The sequence below is a fragment of the Thermobia domestica genome, chromosome 1, assembly GCF_964235325.1.
Source record: "Thermobia domestica chromosome 1, izTheDome1.hap1.1, whole genome shotgun sequence".
Lineage (NCBI taxonomy): Eukaryota > Metazoa > Arthropoda > Insecta > Zygentoma > Lepismatidae > Thermobia > Thermobia domestica.
Genome location: NC_137454.1, coordinates 179,504,897 through 179,526,231, shown reverse-complemented (window position 1 = coordinate 179,526,231; position 21,335 = coordinate 179,504,897). Strand labels below are relative to the sequence as shown.

At 32.0% G+C, this 21,335-nt stretch overlaps 1 protein-coding gene across 2 annotated transcripts in view; it reads left to right on the top strand.

Annotated features, from left to right (window-relative positions):
• The window catches only part of LOC145691617 (tyramine receptor 1-like), a 1,380,953-nt gene extending 1,360,010 nt beyond the window's left edge, over nucleotides 1-20,943 (top strand). For both annotated transcript variants that reach the window (XM_081767014.1, XM_081767015.1), the window contains one exon: nucleotides 11,432-20,943. In XM_081767014.1, coding sequence (XP_081623140.1) covers nucleotides 12,101-13,567 — 1,467 coding nt within the window. In that variant the 5' untranslated portion in view covers nucleotides 11,432-12,100 and the 3' untranslated portion in view covers nucleotides 13,568-20,943. The remainder of the gene's footprint in view (nucleotides 1-11,431) is intronic.
• The last annotated feature ends 392 nt before the right edge of the window (nucleotides 20,944-21,335 follow it).

Sequence of the window (21,335 nt, the reverse complement as noted above, 5' to 3'; positions counted from 1 at the left end):
AATTCTTTAACCGTTATATATATAGTCATTGTTGTACTTTTCTATTTTTTCTTTTTTTTTTATCTTATTTACTGAGGTCTTCAGTCAGTCCTATGTCTTCGTGTTCACTTTCCAATTAATCACGTTCTTTCATTTTTGGTTCTTATAAGGGCGTTTTTTTATTATTTTTCTTTTTCTCTATGTGGTTTTTGTTATAAAAACATTTATATATATGTCTGTATTTTCATTAATTTCGATAGTGTCTGAAGAAGAATATGCTAGATATCCGAAACAGTTACAAATTATAATTTAAAATAAAGTGGGTTTTAAGCTTTGGTCAGTGTTTCTTTTGTTAAAACAATCAATCCAAAGCCAGGAATAGTCTTACTATATATATATATATATATATATATATATATATATATATATATATATATATATATATATATATATATATATATATATATATATATGGTGTCCAATATATAATGGAACCCGAAATTTGGGATAATAGAACTTTTGAACCTGAAGTGATACACGAATAATGGTTATACCAAAATGAATCCTTGTTTATGCGTATATTTTTAAACTAGGAACCAACGATTGAAGTACACTAGGAACCACACAGTGTTGCCAAATGTAACCAAAGGTGTTAATCAATTTTTTTGCAAAACATGTAAATTGACACATAACTCATGCGTATGGATGTTCTGTAGTTAATTTTCAGTTTGTTTAGTTGGAGTAGCTTGGATATTATGGAGCAGAAAAAATAAATTTTCATTTCCACCGATAAGTAATCGGATGAGGCCTCTGTAAGGGGGACCTAAGGAAATCGTAGTTTTCATAAATGAACGCTGTAAATTAACAACATTGCTGATATTTCAGTGCATCAAAAGGTGTGTTAAGGATATGTCTACATTATGCAATTCCTGAAAACAATGAAAACAAACTTTGAAATTTTCATGATAAAACGTTTACTTACATGCACCCGGCAACACTGCTACTATCAGAAATGAGTTACCAGCTCCACAGTGGATGCTGGGAGTGTCCCTTGTTTTAATCAAACTCTGGTTCACACGTTTCACCAGGTTGGCAACAACTTTACGAAGATTAGAAGTGTTAAAAGTGTTAATGTTCTCAATAGCACAGCTCATCTTCGTTTCCAGGTATTGAAAAGTTCAAGAATTGTTCTTGTATACCTCTTGCTTTAAATCGCTCCATAGAAATGAATAGCAGTGTTGTCAGGTGCATGTAACTAAAAATTTTGCCATGATAATTTCAAACTTTGTTTTTCATTGTTTTCAGGAATTGCATAATGTATACAGATCCTTAACACACCTTTTGAAGCACTGAAACATCACTAAAGTTCAGTGTTAATTTATGAAAACTACGATTTCCCTATTTCCCATTTTCAGAGGCCACATCCGATTAGTTATCGGTGGAAATGAAAAATTATTTTTCTGCTCTATAGTTTCCAAGCTACTCCAACTAAACAAAGTGAAAATTAAAGACAGAACATCCATATGTGTGTGTTATGAGTCAATTTACATGTTTTGCAAAAATAATAATAATAAATAAATAAATAAATAAATAATTTATAGCTTCGGTTACATCTAGCAACACTGTGTGGTTCCTAGTGTACATCAATCATCGCTTCCTAGTTTCGAAGTATATGCATGAACAAGGCTTCATTTTGGTATAACCATTATTCGTGTATCGCTTCAGATTCAAAAGTTCTACTATTCCGAACTCCGGGTTGCATTGTATATTGGACACCCTATATATATATATATATATATATATATATATATATATATATATATATATATATATATATATATATATATATATATATAATATCGAATGTGAAAAATATGTGGCTGATGGTAACAGAGATATCCACTAAATTTGAAGACAGATGCTTCACATATTTACAGAGTGGACCATTCATCTTGGAAGGAGTTTTTAATTTTGAAAATAATAAATAAATAAATGGTAAAAGTTTGAGCGATATAAATACGACACGGAGATATGTTTTGACATACTGTGCAATATTACAAAACTAACAGTCTTATTAAAAGGACTTATACATTTTTTTTCAAATTACACTACCAGATGTTATTGTAAATTTCAAATCTACATATTAAACGTTAACTTACATTACCCAAATCAGTAGTCAATATTTCCAACTAAGTATGTTAAATCATCACAAACATTGACCTTTGGAGGCCTGTATGGGATATATGTTGAGGTAATGATGAAACGTATTTCGAATGAACAGGGACTAAGCTGCAAATACATCACATTCATTATCACAGATACTTTTTTAAAAGTCGTAAACATCGTAATAATTTTTACAGTAATATGATACCTCAAAATGTTCGATGAGGGCACGGTGTCTCAGTGGTAGTAGAACGATTACCTCCGGTGCGTGGGGTCCCTAGTTAGATCCCAAAGCAAATAAGTTTGTGGTGAACAACATCGTGTTCCTTGGTTTTCTCGTGTTCCTTGGTTTTCTCGTGTTCCTTCCACTTTCTCATTCCACTAAATCTTCCACGTTCATTTACTTGCCTTAATCATAATCTCCCTTAGCTCAATTAATATAAACTGTAATTGCGACGTTAAACTGTAATATTTTATGTGAATTCATTTTCTCAAAGTGTTCCGAAAATACTAAAACATAGGTAAAGTTCGCTATATAGCTGAAGAACCATATTTCTGGAACTTTTTAATAATGATTATATCTTTCTTTAGTTTCCAGAATATTACAAAAACATTTTTCGGTAGTTATAATTACGACAGTTTTCCGCACTTAATTTTAAGTGCTTTGTAACAACGCAATTACAATGTAGCTGCATGTCAGATGTTATGATAATATAAATTTTTACACTTTTGTTGTCTACTATATCATAGTAAATACTTCTTCATATATATAAAGTTAGGTTGAAGAAAGGGCACTATCGAATATCGAATTCTAATAGTGTCCATAAGTTATAGTTATTCGCATTCTAATGAAGAAAAAATATTTAAAACGTTCCCGTATTTTATATTCGGATCACGCAAATACCTAAGGTCTGAAAAATTATTTTTCAAATATAAATTATTACTTTAGCACTCACATTTTAAAGATTAAGTTTTCAGCTTTCTAGTACCACAAAAGTACTTTATTTTAGTTCTTTAATGATGCTAAAAGTATTTTAAAATTACAGCGGTATATTTAGAGTTCTTGCATATGACCTAATATTAGTTAATTTCGGTGAAAAATTGATTTTTTTAAAAACAGTTTTAGAAACAGACGCACTCTTGTATTAAAATATATACATAACCATTTTTCAACAACGTAATTTTCCATATGTAAATTTAATATTAATATATTAGCTTGCAGCTCTTTGTTAATTTTTCTTTCTAAAATGATCCAGATCTCATCACGTTGAGGTGGCTGCAATTCGAGGTCCATTTCACACCTTACTCTACTCCTACATTCAACTATTTAGGACACGTTAAATTATGTTGTTTCTCCATTCTCAATCAAGAGTGTTATCTTGAAATTGAAGTTTATAACTAATTTAGACATCACATATTTTAATATTGCTCTAGTATAGTCATCACTGTTATCTTGCCGCACACTTTTCTGGTGGGCTCTGTCACAAGTTTAACGCACTTTGCACTGCTTGAGTGAGAGAAGAAAGTTAATAAATTTATACTGAAAGTTCTATACTGCAAAAATAATAAAATAGTTTCTATTTCGAAGCTTTCCATCATTTTAGAGGATTATGCTCTACGTTTCTTTCAATCAATCAGCTCAATCTAGTTCTTTACATCAATATGTATTAAGAGAGGCATAAAAGTTGTAACGGATTTCCCCTTAATATGTTGATTGCTATCTTTCACTATTTTCCTGCAACCCAACTTTCGTATGAGTTATCGTTCAGCCCTTATCATCACCAAATCATATATTCTCAGTATAATGATTCTCTTGTTGAGCTGATAGATCCAGACATTTCCGATGGTTGATATATGCACAGGTCTTACGAAGTTTATTTATCAAAGTGTTTCTACAAATAAACTGAAGATACTAACCATTTACATTCCTCTCTGATTTGGATACCTATTCTATGGGTAGGGTCGCAACCACGCACTCGCTCACTGCAGAATATTTTTAAAAATGTCATTACTTGCCAACTATCGAGCTTTACTTCTAATTGAGTAGGAAATTAGCAACTAATATGCCAGCTTGTGATGTTAAAGGGAAAAACTCAGTGAAATAAGGTAAAAAAAAAGCACGTCTGTAATGTCTTACAAACAACGAGATATAGTGAAGGAACTTTTTAAAATCGTTAAACAAGTAATAGAGAAAAAACGTGTTCTTATGTTATACTGTTGGCGACAACAGTGGCTTAGAGATAATATATACAAGAATTGCTCGAGATGAGCGGAAAATCCATTAGAACTGTTTTGCCTTTCGCAATACATTTTGATGTCAAGGACTACATTGAGTGATTGATTGGACGACATAAAGTTATTATCTTTTCCAATCATAGACAATATCTTATCACTTATAGCAAATAAAACTCTGAGTTTGAGTTTATAAATTTTCACTATCATACTCAAACAGTGGGAAAGTATGTAAAAAATTGTTACTTAGTGCGCCGGAAAAATGTGCGAACAAGATACCAAAAATGGCTACATTAAAGCAACATTGCACTCCATGATGCGTAAATTCGACTGGAAATCCGATTTTGTGAAGATGCCCTTGACTGATAATGGCGAAATAACGTAACTTTCTTTAATATAACGTAATAAAAAACTTACTCATTATCATATGGTTAGCGTACACGCCTTCAGTGCGAAAGAACCGGGTGTGATTCCCGATGCACAGTGGGCCAGAATCAGAATCTGAGTGGAAAAAAGTAGTTTTGGCAACTACGTCTAATCTACATTCGAACAGCACAGTTGTGTTAAGTAATAAATAAGGTTTCTTGCTGCGTATCAGTAAACACGGATAACAGCATATAGTGGCGGCAGCAGCACTTCAAAATTGATAGTTCATTATCTGTTTTATAGCGCGCTGAATTGGGGTAGTATGAACGTAAGGTTTGCGGCTTAATTGCGCATGTGAAAAGGCAACGAACGATCGCAAAATAAGCTATGAGTAAAGGTATGTATATGTACTTGCTGTTTGACTAAAGTTTTGATTGATTGGTTTACGTTGCTGTTCTGTAGAGGCATTTCTAGAGAGTCGAAGTATTCACGTATTGAAGAACTGCTATTGGAAATTGAAATTGAGATTTAAAAATGTACGTTCATGTCTGTATTGAGATCTTTCGTCATGGTGTAGTTTGATATATGTATTTCGAAATACAGTTGTGATCTACTGCCCGTTCTTGCCCGATTTTTATATTTATCATCTTTTCAAAGTTAGGTGTAGCGAGCCGGATATGCTCTTCGTGACGTGAAGAACCTGTACGAGGTATTGCGTTCTAAACCATCAAACGAAGCACTTCATAATTATGATACGAACAGTTATGGAATGTAAATTCTTTCTGTGGATGTTCTTCGCAGTGTGAGTGACTAAGTGCCTTCAAGGAGTACGTTTGAGGAGGAAGTTTCTGTAACAGAGTTTCACATCTTCCCATTCACCATTGTGAACACAGGGATATCATTTACTTCCTTCTCCTGAATTGGTACATTAGTAGGCTTTACATTACGTATTTGCGTTTCCATTGAACATACCTCTTTTCTCGACAGTTCAGTTCTCTTTTCTGGTACAATAATTTAATGGGTCGACAAAATCTAGGCGACGATGGTTTGGGATTTTGCTACAAAATTGCTTTGTCAACCTCCCCATCTGATGTTGAATACAACTGTAAGAGAACGAAGGAGATAGCAAAAATATCTGAGCCACTAGTTCAATTTATCTTCTGTTTGAACTTTCTGCTTATATACATTATAACAACTGCTTCCATCGCAACCCCACTCACACACTAATTTCATTATGTCTCCATCTTTGATGCACTGTTTAATATAATCTTCATGTAAAATCACGATGCGCTCAATTGTCTGATTTACTATTGCTTGTAAATTACCTTCGGCTGACGTGTCAGTTACTATAATATTCTTTTCTCTGGGATAACGCTTTAATTTTGCTTCCCACACCACTTTATACGACGGATATATGTCACAATGTTTTGCCTTTGCACCTAGTCTCAAATGTGCATACTGTCTTTTTGTTAAGTTGTTATCTATAATAACTGCCATGACTTCATCCGGAGAGTAAGTGTTTGAGAGAATTTTGGCGAATGATAAGCCTTTTTGATTTTCGTTGCTCCCTTGGGTGTCGTTTGAGTGATTTCTCCTAATACAACCGCGGCATCTCTTTTTCCAGCAGCTCTCAATGAACATTGGGTAGCCAACACCAGCTCTTACTCAGAACGCTTTGAAACGAGTGGTTGTACACGGTTTTTCTTCGACTTTGTTTCCGGATCTTCGAAGGGTTTACTAGGTCTGCCTGATTTGCTTGTCAAAGACCTATGCTCTTGGCTTCAAGAGATCGTTTTGAAACCAGTAAATACTTTATCAGAGAACTTAATATGTCTTTCCAACCAATCATTATATTTAGATAAAAAATTATCAGTCATTCTATTACACAGCTTCCAACGCTTCTCGAGATCACTTTGAAGGCACTTAAAGTCACTCTCACACTGCGAAGAACATCCACAGAAAGAATTTACATTCCATAACTGTTTGTATCATAATTATAAAGTACTTCGTTTGATGGTTTAGAACGCAATACCTCGTACAGGTTCTTCACGTCACGAAGAGCGTATCCGGCTCGCTACACCTAACTTTGAAAAGACGATAAATATAAAAATCGGGCAAGAACGGGCAGTAGATCACAACTGTATTTCGAAATACATATATCAAACTACACCATGACGAAAGATCTCAATACAGACATGAACGTACATTTTTAAATCTCAATTTCAATTTCCAATAGCAGTTCTTCAATACGTGAATACTTCGACTCTCTAGAAATGCCTCTACAGAACAGCAACGTAAACCAATCAATCAAAACTTTAGTCAAACAGCAAGTACATACACATACCTTTACTCATAGCTTATTTTGCGATCGTTCGTTGCCTTTTCACATGCGCAATTAAGCCGCAAACCTTTCGTTCATACTACCCCAATTCAGCGCGCTATAAAACAGATAATGAACTATCAATTTTGAAGTGCTGCTGCCGCCACTATATGCTGTTATCCGTGTTTACTGATACGCAGCAAGAAACCTTATTTATTACTTAACGCAACTGTGCTGTTCGAATGTAGATTAGACGTAGTTGCCAAAACTACTTTTTTCCACTCAGATTCTGATTCTGGCCCACTGTGCGATGGGGGCTCAAATGCTTACATTCAACATGAAACTGTAGGTGTACATTTAATATCGTCTCGGTACTACAAAGGACGCTAAACTTCAAAATCGTACATAATTTAGAGTGCTTTGAATGGATATATGGTTGCGTAGGACCTGGCTGAAGTTCCCACTGCAGCCATTTCCAGATGCTGAGATCTGGATCATTTTAACAAAAATAAGTTTGCGAAGTGGGCGAATACCGACAAGCTATTGTTTTTATCTAAAATTTGAAAATATAAAATTACCCTATTGAAAAAATGACCTTGTATATATTTTTAATCCGAGAGTGCGTCTGCTAAAATCTGTTTAAAAATCAATATTTGATTAAAATTCCGAAACTTTAGGTCATATGCAAGAATTCTAAATCTACTTCTGCAACTTTAAATATATTTTCACTATTTATTGAACAACTAAAAATAATTTAATACCAGTGTGCGAATTAGATAATCTATATTGGGGGGGATAAAATTAGGCCAAAGGACATAGTCTGAAGGTTCAAATTTCAAAATGAGACAATAAATGCCTTACCCCCATATATATATATATATATATATATATATATATATATATATATATATATATAACTAACTAACTAACTCTATGGCCTATGGAACCCGGAGGTTCAGTGCCGCGTTCACAAAAGCTCTCCACTGACTTCTATCCTTAGCTAATTGCATCCAGTTTCTACTTTGTATTCCTATCTCTGCGAGATAAATCTTAATATTATCTTCCCATCTGCGCCTAGGTCTTCCTAATGGTCGTTTTCCTATGGGTCTACCTGTCAAGACTTTGAAAGCGTTTCTACTTTCTTCCATCCTAGCTACATGACCTGCCCACCTAAGCCTCCTAGACTTAACGACCCTAACAATGTTGGGTAAACCGTATAAACTACGTAGTTCCTCGTTATGAAGCTTCCGCCATTCCCCATTCTCGTTCCTCTTGGGTCCGAATATTCTTCTCAGGATCCTGTTCTCAAATACTTTCACTCTATGTTCTTCCCTCAGAGTAAGCGACCATGTTTCGCAACCATACAGAACAACAGGCATGATTATCGTTTTATATATTTTAAGCTTCAAATTCCTCGACAGAATTCGCGACGACAAGATATTTTGAACCGAGTAGTAACACGAATTCCCTGCTTTTAGTCGACATTTAATTTCTTCGTGAATATGATTTTCGTCTGTTAATATTGATCCTAAATATTTGAAAGTATCCACTTTATCAAAAACATTATTTAATATTTTAACGCCTCCACAATTTGCCGTATTACGGTCCCGACGCACTTCCATGTATTTAGTTTTCTCTGCATTTACTTCTAAACCCATGTCCCTGCAAGCGTTTAATAAGATCTCTGCATTTATTTCTACTGTTCCCCTATCCTCCCCTATTAAATTTACATCATCAGCATATGCCATAACCTGGTGAATGCCGTTCAACTCTAGGCCCTGGTTGCTATCTTTGATTTTCCTTGTAGCGTATTCCAGCACAAAGTTAAATAATAATGGCGACAACGCATTTCCTTGTTTCAGGCCATTTTCGACGTGGAAGCTCGTGGACAAAAATTTTCCTACCCTGACTTTACTTTGGGATTCACTTAAACATATCTTAATTAATCTAATTAGCTTTCTCGGTATTCCAAGCTCGGTAAGAACGTTGTATAATGTTTCTCTCCTAACCGAGTCGTACGCCTTTCTAAAATCAATAAACAGTTGATGTACCGGGGTATTGTATTCCCACTTCTTTTCGAGTATTTGGCGAATGGTAAATATTTGGTCGATAATTGATCGATTTCGTCTAAATCCGCACTGATAATCTCCAATAATTTCATCTGCGTATGGGGTCAATCTTGCTAACAGAATATTTGAAAGGATTTTATAGGATGTTGACAGAAGAGAAATGCCTCGATAATTATTACAGTCAGTTTTGTCGCCTTTCTTGTGAATTGGAACAATGATTGACTCTTTCCACTCTTGTGGCAATTCTTCCTTGTTCCAGGTAAGGAGAATGAGTTTGTATATATTATCTCTGTAATAAATAAGAGATTTATTAATTTAATAAATCTACCGACAATAACTATGCACATATATATTGTCTGACATACACACACACCACTAAACCTTTCTGAACGTGTTTTAATGTTGTACTCACTCTTGTACCCGTAGCGCTCTAAGGTTTATTTAGTTAATAATTCGGCTCGAGCGATAGCCATGATCACAAGCATATGTTAATTTTTCCACTCATATTGAAAGCTTCCACTTTGCATTAATACATACAGGTTGCGAAAAGAAACCTACTTTAGTCTTGTGAAAACCACTAAAATTATCAGTTAAACTGGACATTTTTGTTTGAAAGAAAATCTAGATATTAGCCTATCAAATAAGAAATGGATTGTTGCTGGTCCGGATTTCTCACATCAAGGTCAAATCGAAGGCCAAATATTTAAAATCTCTCAATTCAAATTTCGAGCTTGTGCTTCTATTTCCCGCTAAAGCTGTGCTCATCACGACTTTTTTTCTCCAAATATCGATTCCGTGATGGGCACGGAAAGTTACTTTACTGTTAGGTTGAAGATGAGTTGATTCACTATGGGCTACGTTATTCAAATAAAGTAAAACCTTACACTGAAGTTTTTCAGACAACATTAATTGCGTGGACAGCAAACTGTACAGAGAAAAGATGGAAAAATGAAGGGTTAACTTTAAAAAAACCCGCTCCAGTTGAAATGCTTATACAGACACGGACAATGATACGGAGAACCAGTCGTATTAACAAATGCTGAAACAAATCTTGAATTATTCGCTTATTCACCTAAAAATCACCTTCATTAACATGTCTGCTCACTAGGAGCGTATTCCCCAGCGTGTACTTTAACATATACTTACGAGAGAATACCTATATCTCAGATTTTGAGTACAGTTTCAAAAGTTCATTTCCGTAAACTGTAAAAGCAGTGATTACTATACTAATTATTACAAATTAAATGCAACTTTTGAGTTACATACACACAACCTACTAGGGAATGAAGACCATGTGCTAACAAAGAGTGCACTGGAAAATGAAATAACATGTTATAACAAAAATTAAAATAAGATGATAATCGATACAAATATAGAGGATGAATATGACATATCCGAACTTCGCCAAGTATGGTAGAAGAAGCTATTTGTTTACTTCTTCTTGGCCAACCGCTAAGAACATTTATAAATCTATATGTGGCTTTGTTATACGCAATTAGTACATTCAAATTCACAAACGATGACGAACTGAAGGGTACGAAGGTACAGTTGCTAGTAACAACCGTAGTCATAATAATATGGTTCTACTAAACAACGTTGAAAATAGTGGGTAATTAGATGGTAAGTAGAAATGACCAAAACTGAACAGTTTACATCGATCATTTCGAAAAACAGCTAGAAGATTAAATTTACAAGAAATAACAAAAATCAGTGAAATTTGGAATTATACTAAGCATAGTTTGAGGGGGAAAGCGAGCATCCCCGGTGGGGATACTTCAGCTGACTTCTTTGGGGGGGAACAAAATGTGATTGAGGGGGGAAATCCCCCTCATCCCCCCCGGTAATTCGCACCCTGTTTAATACTGATAGAAGTCAGAAAATTTAGTCCTTAAAATTTGAACGTTAAGACTAATTTGCTATTTTTGGCCTTTTTTAAACTTCAGGCTCTTTACGTGGCCTTAAGTTAAAACACAAGAATGCTTTTCACATATTTTCCATTTAATTATGCGAATTTGCAACTTTTCCGCAGTATTAGAATTATATTTACTTTCCCATTACTCCAATATGTACTGCAATATCTTAGTAAGTTACAATTAAAAAATTATAAATTCTACGTCTGTAAGTTTTCAGATAAGTAATGGTTTCCAGAATTCATTACTGACGTAAGTCTGAGATTGTTATAATAATTAATAGTCTCTCGGTAAGCCCTATTCATTTTTTTTGGTAGAAAAATGTGATTTTATACAAGTTGTTTTATAATCGACTTTTGAAGGTTAATTTGTTTTCTTTTCTCTATTTTCAGGCTAGAATCATTGGGGTACAATGAGTGCATATGCGTCAAAGATCATTCGTCCAGAAAAAGAAAAACATTGGTTTCATTGTAATACAACACCGGAAAAGTACAGTTCTATTAGGAACCTATTAGCAATGCATTCTTTTATCAACATGAAAATGTGTTCAATCTTAAAGTCATTTGAACATCCAAAGAGAAGACTGATATTCTTCTGATGACATTCGTGAATTCTTTTAATCACGATTGGTTTTATTCTACACGAACAAAACAATCTCTCACAAAGATCTCACTGTGTCGATAAAACTTCGTGTTTAAAGCGAATGAAATACCTTGTGAGTGAGTTTCTATTTAGTGTTGTTTCAGTGTTAACTTGAAGTACCCTATGATGAGGTGATTGATTATGTGACATGTAATAACTGAGCGTGGAAGTTTGTGATTAGTGGAACAAAAATAAGACCAACTTAACACGGCAACTAGTGCATAAACTTCCGTTTCTCTTCTTTCACCTCTGCGATGTTTTAAACTTGTAATATTGAAAATTTTTGCTCACAATTTAGTTGCTAAGTTCTTTACAAATGCACAGTAATCATGTTCTAAATGAATTTTGTGGCACATTTTCTAATCATTAACCCCATTAAATGAATATAACGTTTGTGTGTAGTTGTATAATATTGAAAAATGGGCTTGGAAGACTATTTTGAAGAAAGTGAAAGCGATTTTGGTTCTTTCTTCCGTAATGACTCGTCGTACAATATTCTTAATTACACGGATACTGATTTTGAAGAAGAAACATGTCCCGAAGAAATTACAGAACTGCATCAGAGCATATTAGGTGTACCTTTAGCTGTGCCAGAATGGGAAGCAATTGTAACAGCTGTAACGCTAACTTTAATTATTATGTTGACTGTTGTTGGGAACGTGTTGGTGATTCTAAGTGTTTTCACGTACAAACCACTCCGAATTGTTCAGAACTTCTTCATCGTATCACTTGCTGTGGCTGATCTTACAGTAGCCATTCTTGTATTGCCATTTAATGTGGCTTATTCCATTTTGGGACGATGGATATTCGGTATACATGTTTGCAAAATGTGGCTCACCTGTGATGTTCTCTGCTGTACGGCCTCAATACTAAATTTGTGTGCAATTGCTTTAGACCGATATTGGGCTATAACAGACCCCATAAACTACGCGCACAAGCGAACATTGAAGCGTGTTCTTATTATGATCGGAATTGTTTGGTTGCTTTCCGGTATAATTAGTTCACCGCCTCTGATTGGTTGGAATGATTGGCCAGAAGTGTTTCACAATACAACACCTTGTATTTTAACGACGCAACAAGGGTACGTGATATATTCTTCTCTCGGTTCCTTTTACATTCCTTTATTAATAATGACAATTGTGTACATTGAAATCTACATTGCAACGAAGAGGAGATTACGAGAACGTGCTCGAGCTTCAAAACTGAATGCTGTAAAGCAAAGCATTATTACCCAAGCTCCCGAAAAAGATAAAGATACTGAACATCACGAGCGCGAATCTGTAAGTAGCGAAACAAATCACAATGAACCTCAAGGTTGTTCAGAGAAGACAGAATTGAAGAAGGCTAAGAAAAAGAAGCGAAAGAAGGGTCACAAAAAGCGAAAAAGTAGTGAAACCAGTACTGGAGGTAATAATCAGCTAGCAGTTGCTCTAAACGACGATTCCGTCACCGACAACGAAGCCGCCCAGAGACGGAATTCAACAGCTGCCAACCATTGCGAAGATGCTCAGAGCATAGCGACTACAATGACTTCACCCGGACCAAAGACTCCCTCAGTGCATCACCAGTCACATCCGATTCCGCAAACCAGGCCAGTGCAAGTCCATCAGTTCATAGAAGAGAAACAAAGAATATCGTTGTCAAAGGAGCGAAGAGCAGCAAGAACTCTTGGTATAATAATGGGAGTATTTGTCGTTTGTTGGTTACCATTCTTTCTCATGTATGTAATTTTGCCTTTCTGTCCCACTTGTTGTCCCAGCAAGAAGCTCATTAATTTCATTACTTGGCTGGGATACATCAACTCAGCTCTTAACCCAATCATTTATACCATATTCAACCTCGATTTTAGAAGAGCTTTCAAAAAGTTGCTTCATGTAAATATTTAGGTTTTTTATTGACATTCTTAATGTTTTTTGTTACGTGCCTAATTTCCATTTATCTAAATCAGATGGAATTTAAAGCAAAATATTTAACTGAGAATTTAATGGGATCGCATAATATAAATTTCTTCCCTTTGTCTGAGATCACGAAGTTTATACATATATTTGAAAAAATACTTCATCTTCAGCATAAAATATGCTCACTTGTCATATTCTGATACCAGTGTCTAGTAAAGTTATTCAGTAAATTCCTTTCTAAAATCTTTCTGAAACTAGGTTAATAATATGATGAGAACAGTGGCAAGAAATAAGAGAAATGCATTATAGAACACGATTATTCCGAAGTCATATTTATAATGATTTATAGTATGCAAAAAGTGTATGTATTAGTACTTTTACATGATTATCACTTTTGATTGTGCTACTATTGTTAACATTATGGTCTTTTAAAACTTTAGCGACAAAACTTTCTTCTGCGTCAGCATATCTCTATGTAATGATCTATACTATACATATGAAATAACTAGAAATTATTTGTGTATGTTAAAGAAAGAATATGTTTATCATGTCAAAAACATACAAGATGATCAGTTCATTCTTTACCTTAACCTCATAGTAATTAATATTCATTTCAACAAATGGAAAGAGAAAGAATCTGTGTTTTAATTTCATATCTTATTAATTAGTTAGTCCAATTAGAGAGTGCCCTTGAGAGTGTATTAATAGTTACATTGGCTGCAATTATATATCTAATTATCTGGTTGCTAACTGCATCTGAGAAACGGTATTTTACACAATGAACTTCAGTACGCGCTCATGTGTATGGAGACCAAATAATATTAACGTACACTTGATGATGATAGAGATGACTAGTCTACCTGGGAAGTTGATTTTGAAAGTTGTTCTTGTATCAATATCGTTACTGCAATGATTATATAAAAGTACACAACTAGTTTATATTATTGACGTTACCTAACTTTTTAAAAGGCTTCATGGATTGTCATGTGAACATTCTTGCGCAGAGATCAAACGATTCGATATATTATTAATTCAAATGCTTAGAATGCTTACATGTTTCTTAACTTACCTGTTATAAATATTTATTGCACAAAACCACTTTTAATCTTTCATATGTATTTTAAATAATTCCTTCGGTTCAAAGTTATTTATATTATCCTTTAAGTTCATAACCTGTCTCAATAAGCCTGTAATGTATACTGTGTATGAACATATTTTTACTTTAAGAATAACCTCTAAGGTTTCCATAGCACTTCTACAGTAAACAGAGAGTTCGAACTATACTTTTCAAAACAAATATTCCAAAGTAACAACTAAGACAATCCAGATTGTAAATCAATGTAAAAATTACCTTTTATTTCTGATAAATATATTTTCTCAAAAAGTCTTATGTTTCTGTAACAAATTTATATGTGTATACTGGACTGCACTTTGGTATAAATTTCAGGAGTAGTGTTTATAATCAAATTTGTGACTCAGCTAATGTTTCGTTGCAACTACTAGTACAGTCTTGGCAAAAGAGGTTCGTGCATGAGTGTTTAAGATTTCAAAATATAATGCCATTGAAAATTTTATTAGAATTAAAAATGTTTATTTAATTAACAAATAGAAATATGTATATGATTTATGTAAAGTATAGCATAAAAGTTAAAACTCCTTTGTTCTAAATAAAAAAGATATAACAAAGTACAAAGCAATATACGTAAAACACAAATCGGTACGAATAACAAAGATGTACTGCGTTTCAAAAGCTCTTATCATGTTATTTATAGTACATCGTATTTAAGATACTTATTTGTACCGTTTTAGCAACGTTGCTCAAGGAAGATTCATTATCTATCTATTGTTTGTTCAATGGAGTTAAGTTGTTCTAGATACACAATACATACAAAGTAATGAAGAAAACAATAAGAATATCAATGTGAATACTGTTAAGGGCATGAGATTTACAACTTTACCACATAGCATTCGCAGGATAGGCTGTCAACTTAAATGCTACAGCGTTACAGTACTCATTGCATTCTAATAAAATAGCATATCTTACTTCTTGTTTAACTCCTCTCGATTATTCCCTTTAGATTAAAGGGGACGGATGATTCATGAAAGTATTTTTTTTAATACAGGAAATATAACATCGGATTAAAGACAGCGTGCTACCTGCTAGAGTCTCCTGTATATCCTAACAAAAATGGATAGTTCTGAATGAAGTAAGCTAATTTCAACATACTTAATTGAAAAGTTTTGTATTATAATTATGTTAGAATTAACCACTTATTGGAAGTGATAGATCTGTTATTTGTTGAAAAATTGGATTTTGTTCAGAGAATCGGTGCTATCCACTGGTTTTATATAAATGCCAAACACCTTTCAAACTTTTGTAAATAATTAATGGATATTCATAAATTTTAAATACATGATAAAACGCATACTTCTCCTCGAAATTACCCGAGGCTAATGAATTGAAAAACGGAAACAATTAATATTGTCGAGATCTGTATACGATAAATTTAAAGCTAAAAACAAAGCACTCTGAATTCTATAACATTTATTTCAGTTCCATATACTTTGAAATAAATTCAGCAAAAAAAAGTTATTGTATAACGTTATATTTACTAAATTTTCATTTTGAAGAGATGATATATTAATTCAATATCTACGAATATTAAATCTCATATTTTGGAGATAATACATTACTCTTGAATTGGAGTTACTACAAATATATTCAACTTTGTTTCACTTACTGAAATAATTTACAATGTAATATTAATTTGTAAATATGTTAAAATATATTTTTACATTTTTCAAATTAATTGTGTCATGTTCTCCAATATTTTATTTACAGTAGCACATCTTCAATATTTCAGAGTCCAAATAAACTAATAAAGAAATAGATAATTAAAATGTTTTAAATTGCCAATGCATAACATAAAGAATTTTATAAATACTTTCTAATTTTTAGTAAAATCGTATGAATCAATTAAAGTATTGTTGTGAGAAATAGTACAACATATCAAATTCGCAGAAACCAAATTAAGCTTAAATAAAAAAAATAAGTACAAACAGTAAAAGTGGCAGTGAAGGAAAGAGAGAGAAAAAATGAATATATACATACGCAAGCATAAAAATGGGCAGCGCTGTATTCTAAATCAATTTTAAAATAATTAAAAATGATTGGATTAATTTTTTAAAGTTAATAATTTATATTTTCTAGAATATTTCGTTCAATTTAATCATTTTTATGTATTATACCATTGTATTCCATTACAGTTACTAGTTTCAGTAACATAGGTCTCTCCTATTTAATTAATTTATAATATTATGAAAATTGTTTGAAAGTTTTTCTTCAGTACTTATACGTAAATCTCTTTAATGCATTTATTACGACGTGAAATATATATATATATATATATATGAATACATGTATAATGTTTATTTGGCTTTTCTTGTAACGTAATTTGAAATTTATATTAATAAATAATTATATCTAGCCAAACCAAACACTTATTACACAATAATAACAAGTCGTGTTGCTTTTAATTTCATGGTTGTCTTCATCCAACACAAACTTTGCGTATCGCTTAATGTAGCTAACGGTAATTGAAATAATTATAATACAAACTCTTATTAATATACAGTTTGTACCTTGCTCAGTTACAGAGATATTAAAGTTTCTTTTAACAATAGTTGAATATAATTTTCTAAAACTTGATTACCATAGTAACGTTTTAACTACCATATATTGGTATGTATTATTTGCATTATTTAGTTTACTTCTAAGGAGCATTTATTTACTTATTTATAAATTCCATAAGTATCTTTTACCATTTATCTATTTGTTACACAAAATTTATGAATATTATTATTTTAATCTAGTCGGAGTAAATATGATTATTTTACATAGAAAAACATCAAGAAAATTGCTACGTTGCAACTTCTGGTTTGAATGAATTCTGTAAAAATGGATAACTAATATAAAGTAATAATATTACAGTGCTTAATTTTTATGAAAAATATAGAATGTTTGCTTAAACACCTCAATATATACAAATATCCGGAATTATCTTTAGTTCATATTTTGAAAAGAGTAAAACGTTTCAGTTGCAGCATTGACATTATGTTACACTTAATGTAGTGTTTAATTATTTAATGTAGAGCCTGAGAAACAACTTGATCCATCAACTCACCTCAAGAATGTTTGTAATATCATGAATTTTCATATCTTCTCGTACGTATACGAAAGCAGGAAAAAAATAAAAAGTGTTTTTATTATTAAACATTAAACTTTGACTATTAAAAATGAAAAATAACAAAAATAGAAAAAATGTCTCATAAAATGAGTTTTATCTATGAAAATTTTTTCTTCAAAACACTCGGTCACAAGCTTCAAACTATATTAGTGAGGAGAATGTGAAAAAATAATTTGGAGATTTGCATAATAATACTATTTTATACATTTATGAAAGAGTATTAAGTGAAACATTATAACCGTAATAGAAATAGAGGTTGTTATATCAAGTAGTTAAATGTCTAACTAAACAATAAATTCAAACAAAAATTTTCATCAGTATTTCTGATATATTAATGGTAGGCAAAATTTGGTGGTTGAATATATCACAAAATTATTTTTCATCTGAAATGATAACAATGGTGCTATTTAATACAATACATTAGCTCGTATTTGACGAAACTATGATTTTACTTATCTTTTTTAATTAAGTACATATTATTAAAAGAAATATTACGTACAATCTCCTGAATTTTGCTCGTTATAAACTAAATTTAAAGCAGGACGTCCCTCTCATTTCAATAGCACATTAAGTAACTTTCACGACATTTGTATGACTTGAATTATTGACTCTCTGTATTGTACTAAAATAAACGAAATGTAGATAAATGGGAAATTTTAGTAGAACATTGGTATCATCATTATATCACATTAATATTTTCTTACAAAAGGAATGTTATATATAAAAATACAGCGCAAAAAACCAAATTCTATTTCAAGTAACAGAATTATGATTTTAAAGCGTTTTATATATATTATGACCAGGGATGCAAATAAGCAACAAAGAAGAAACAAAATATCACTCGCCCAAGAGAAAGGCTACTAGCCCACATCCCACAATAGAAACCATTTACTTACCTTTGGTATAATATTAAATACTCGCCCGCACCGATAAAACACTCGTCCCGGGCGATTTTGCGAGTGGTTATTTGCATCCCTGTATTAAGACATATATATGATGCTAGATAATATGCATATTTAAATCAGTAAATGTAAGTAAGTTTTGTTTGTATCAGGAGTAAATTCAATAAATTTGATATTCATAAATAATAATGGATAATTTTAACCAGAAGATATTTATTTCCGCCTGAGCATAACTAAATATCTTATCATGTGTTCGATGTTAATAGAAGGAAAATGTTAGGACTTATTTTTGAAAATGAAATTTTCCGCTAGTTTATAAGTGTTAAATAATTATTATTTGATTAAGTTCTATGGATTTTACAATGCGCTCGATACACTGCGTTTATGTTCAGATATCTTAACTTTTTTGTGTTTGTAATTATAAACGTCACTAACGAATGAATCAGGTTCAATATTTGAAATCAAGTGCATATTTAAAAAAATCATTTACGAAAAAAGTGTTATTTATGCAGTAAATAAATAATTCTTTCAAAGTTTAAATATAATTTTTGAGTAAATACTAAACAGTTGTTATATATATTTGGTTTCCTTAAAGCAAAATAGAATTTGAACTTATATAATCAGTGAAAAGTTCATAAGTGAAAAGGCAAGTGATTGTTAATGTGACTTAATATGACATCGCCTATAACGGAGATGTTCATAAATTACTGTATGGTACAATATTGGACACTACTGTATGTTACAAACTTTATATAAAAATATAATTTTATACTCCACAGAAAATTAAAATTAAACCTAGTCTGTTTTTACTTTTTGGTTTTTTCCTATCATGAAGTGTTAAAATATGTGAGATTATTTCATATTTTCATGTCAGTATATACTATTCTTACAGTATTGTAATATTACTTAAATAAATTTAATTCAACACATACTTACCGAAAAAAAAAAGATATTCATTCCTTTATTATTGAACCATAAATATGTATTTATGAGAAGTGTACTGTTGAAAAGGGAGCCACATAAGACAATCTAAATGAATGTCAATATAAAATCAGTAAATAGTTATGATATATTCTTCAGATATTGATAGAAAATAGAATCGGTTCCTTCCAAATTTTCTCAATTCACATTGCAAACAAGTAATTGGTTTCTGAGTTTTGATGATCTTATTTTATATTGCCTTGCATGCATTTCCAAGAAAGTTTATTATTACAAAATTATTTTTTTTTAAAGTTGAAGATGTAGTGGGAAGAAAAACGACACACTAAAGTGGTTCACATTCCATCTGTACTGTAAGGCTTATCATATATAGTTTTCCTGTTTACAACGTGCAACACCTACAGTTACGAATCAATTATTCATTGCAAATCAATAAATCATATTTAAAGTAGCAATATATTAAGGTGATTTAATCCATATTGGTGTGCTGATCTTTTTTCTTTCAATTTTAGAGAATAGTGATATTGTGAAATGAGTGTGATGTAAGGAAGAAAAAACGTAATTCTACTTGTCACTGAAATATAAATTACATAATGAACTCCATGTAAATGGAAATAAGTTATCTCATCATTAACATGTGATAATATGGTAATAAATGTAAGAATATCATTTGAACTCTATAATATTAATAAAATAATTGCACACATAGCAAGCCGTTGACAGAATAGAAAATTAGAGAGTGAAACTGCTATATGTAACTAGTAAAATAAGAAACAGCGATAATATCATGTACTCTTTCCTAAAATTCGCATAGTGTTCTTTTATTATTATTCATATGTAGAATAAAGGAAACTGGGCGTATGTAATATAGTAAAAACGTATCTTTGTATAGTACATTAATTAAAAACAATAATGTATATAAATTATGTAACTATTCTCATTCGAATGTTGTTTCATTTGTTTTTTAAATATATTTTAAGGAGGAAACGGGTTGAATGTTATAATGAAGAGACTTTTCCACCCCAATTCCTGAGCCCAATACGGTGAAAAGTCCCTTCATATTGTTTGCTGAATTGTGGGAGAATGAAATAGTTTTAATCATCCTCATCCCATATCCAAAGAGATACTTAACTTTATTGTATATATATATATAAATATGACAAAACTAGCTTATGTATTATTGTAATTAGAAAGATTAAAGAGCACCCACACTGTATAAGAACTTAAAATAATTGTACAAACTGCCGAAATAATTAACAATAAATATCCTTTATGAAACAGAGTGTTACTTTTCAATTTCATTTCCAAAATATCCGAAGATTCATTATCCTGTAAGTAGTGATATATCTCAAGAATGGAGGATATGAGGAAATTTCATAGAGCTGAATGTGTCAATCATCCTGTCTAGATTTGATCACAAACATTCCATAACGATCTCTAGAATTGATTCTTAATTAAGATTTAAGGATTACGATTAGCCTTTCTAGCCCAATTTCTGAAAACCAAAGTGCCAAAATATAGACATAATCAGATATAAATATAGAATTACGGATTGGACTGCAAGGACAATTTTCCCAAGTAATGATGAATGCAACGATTGCACTTTGCTGCAGCGAAAGGTACTCTGTTCATCGAGCAGAATTTAATACACAGAAGCAGACTACGAAG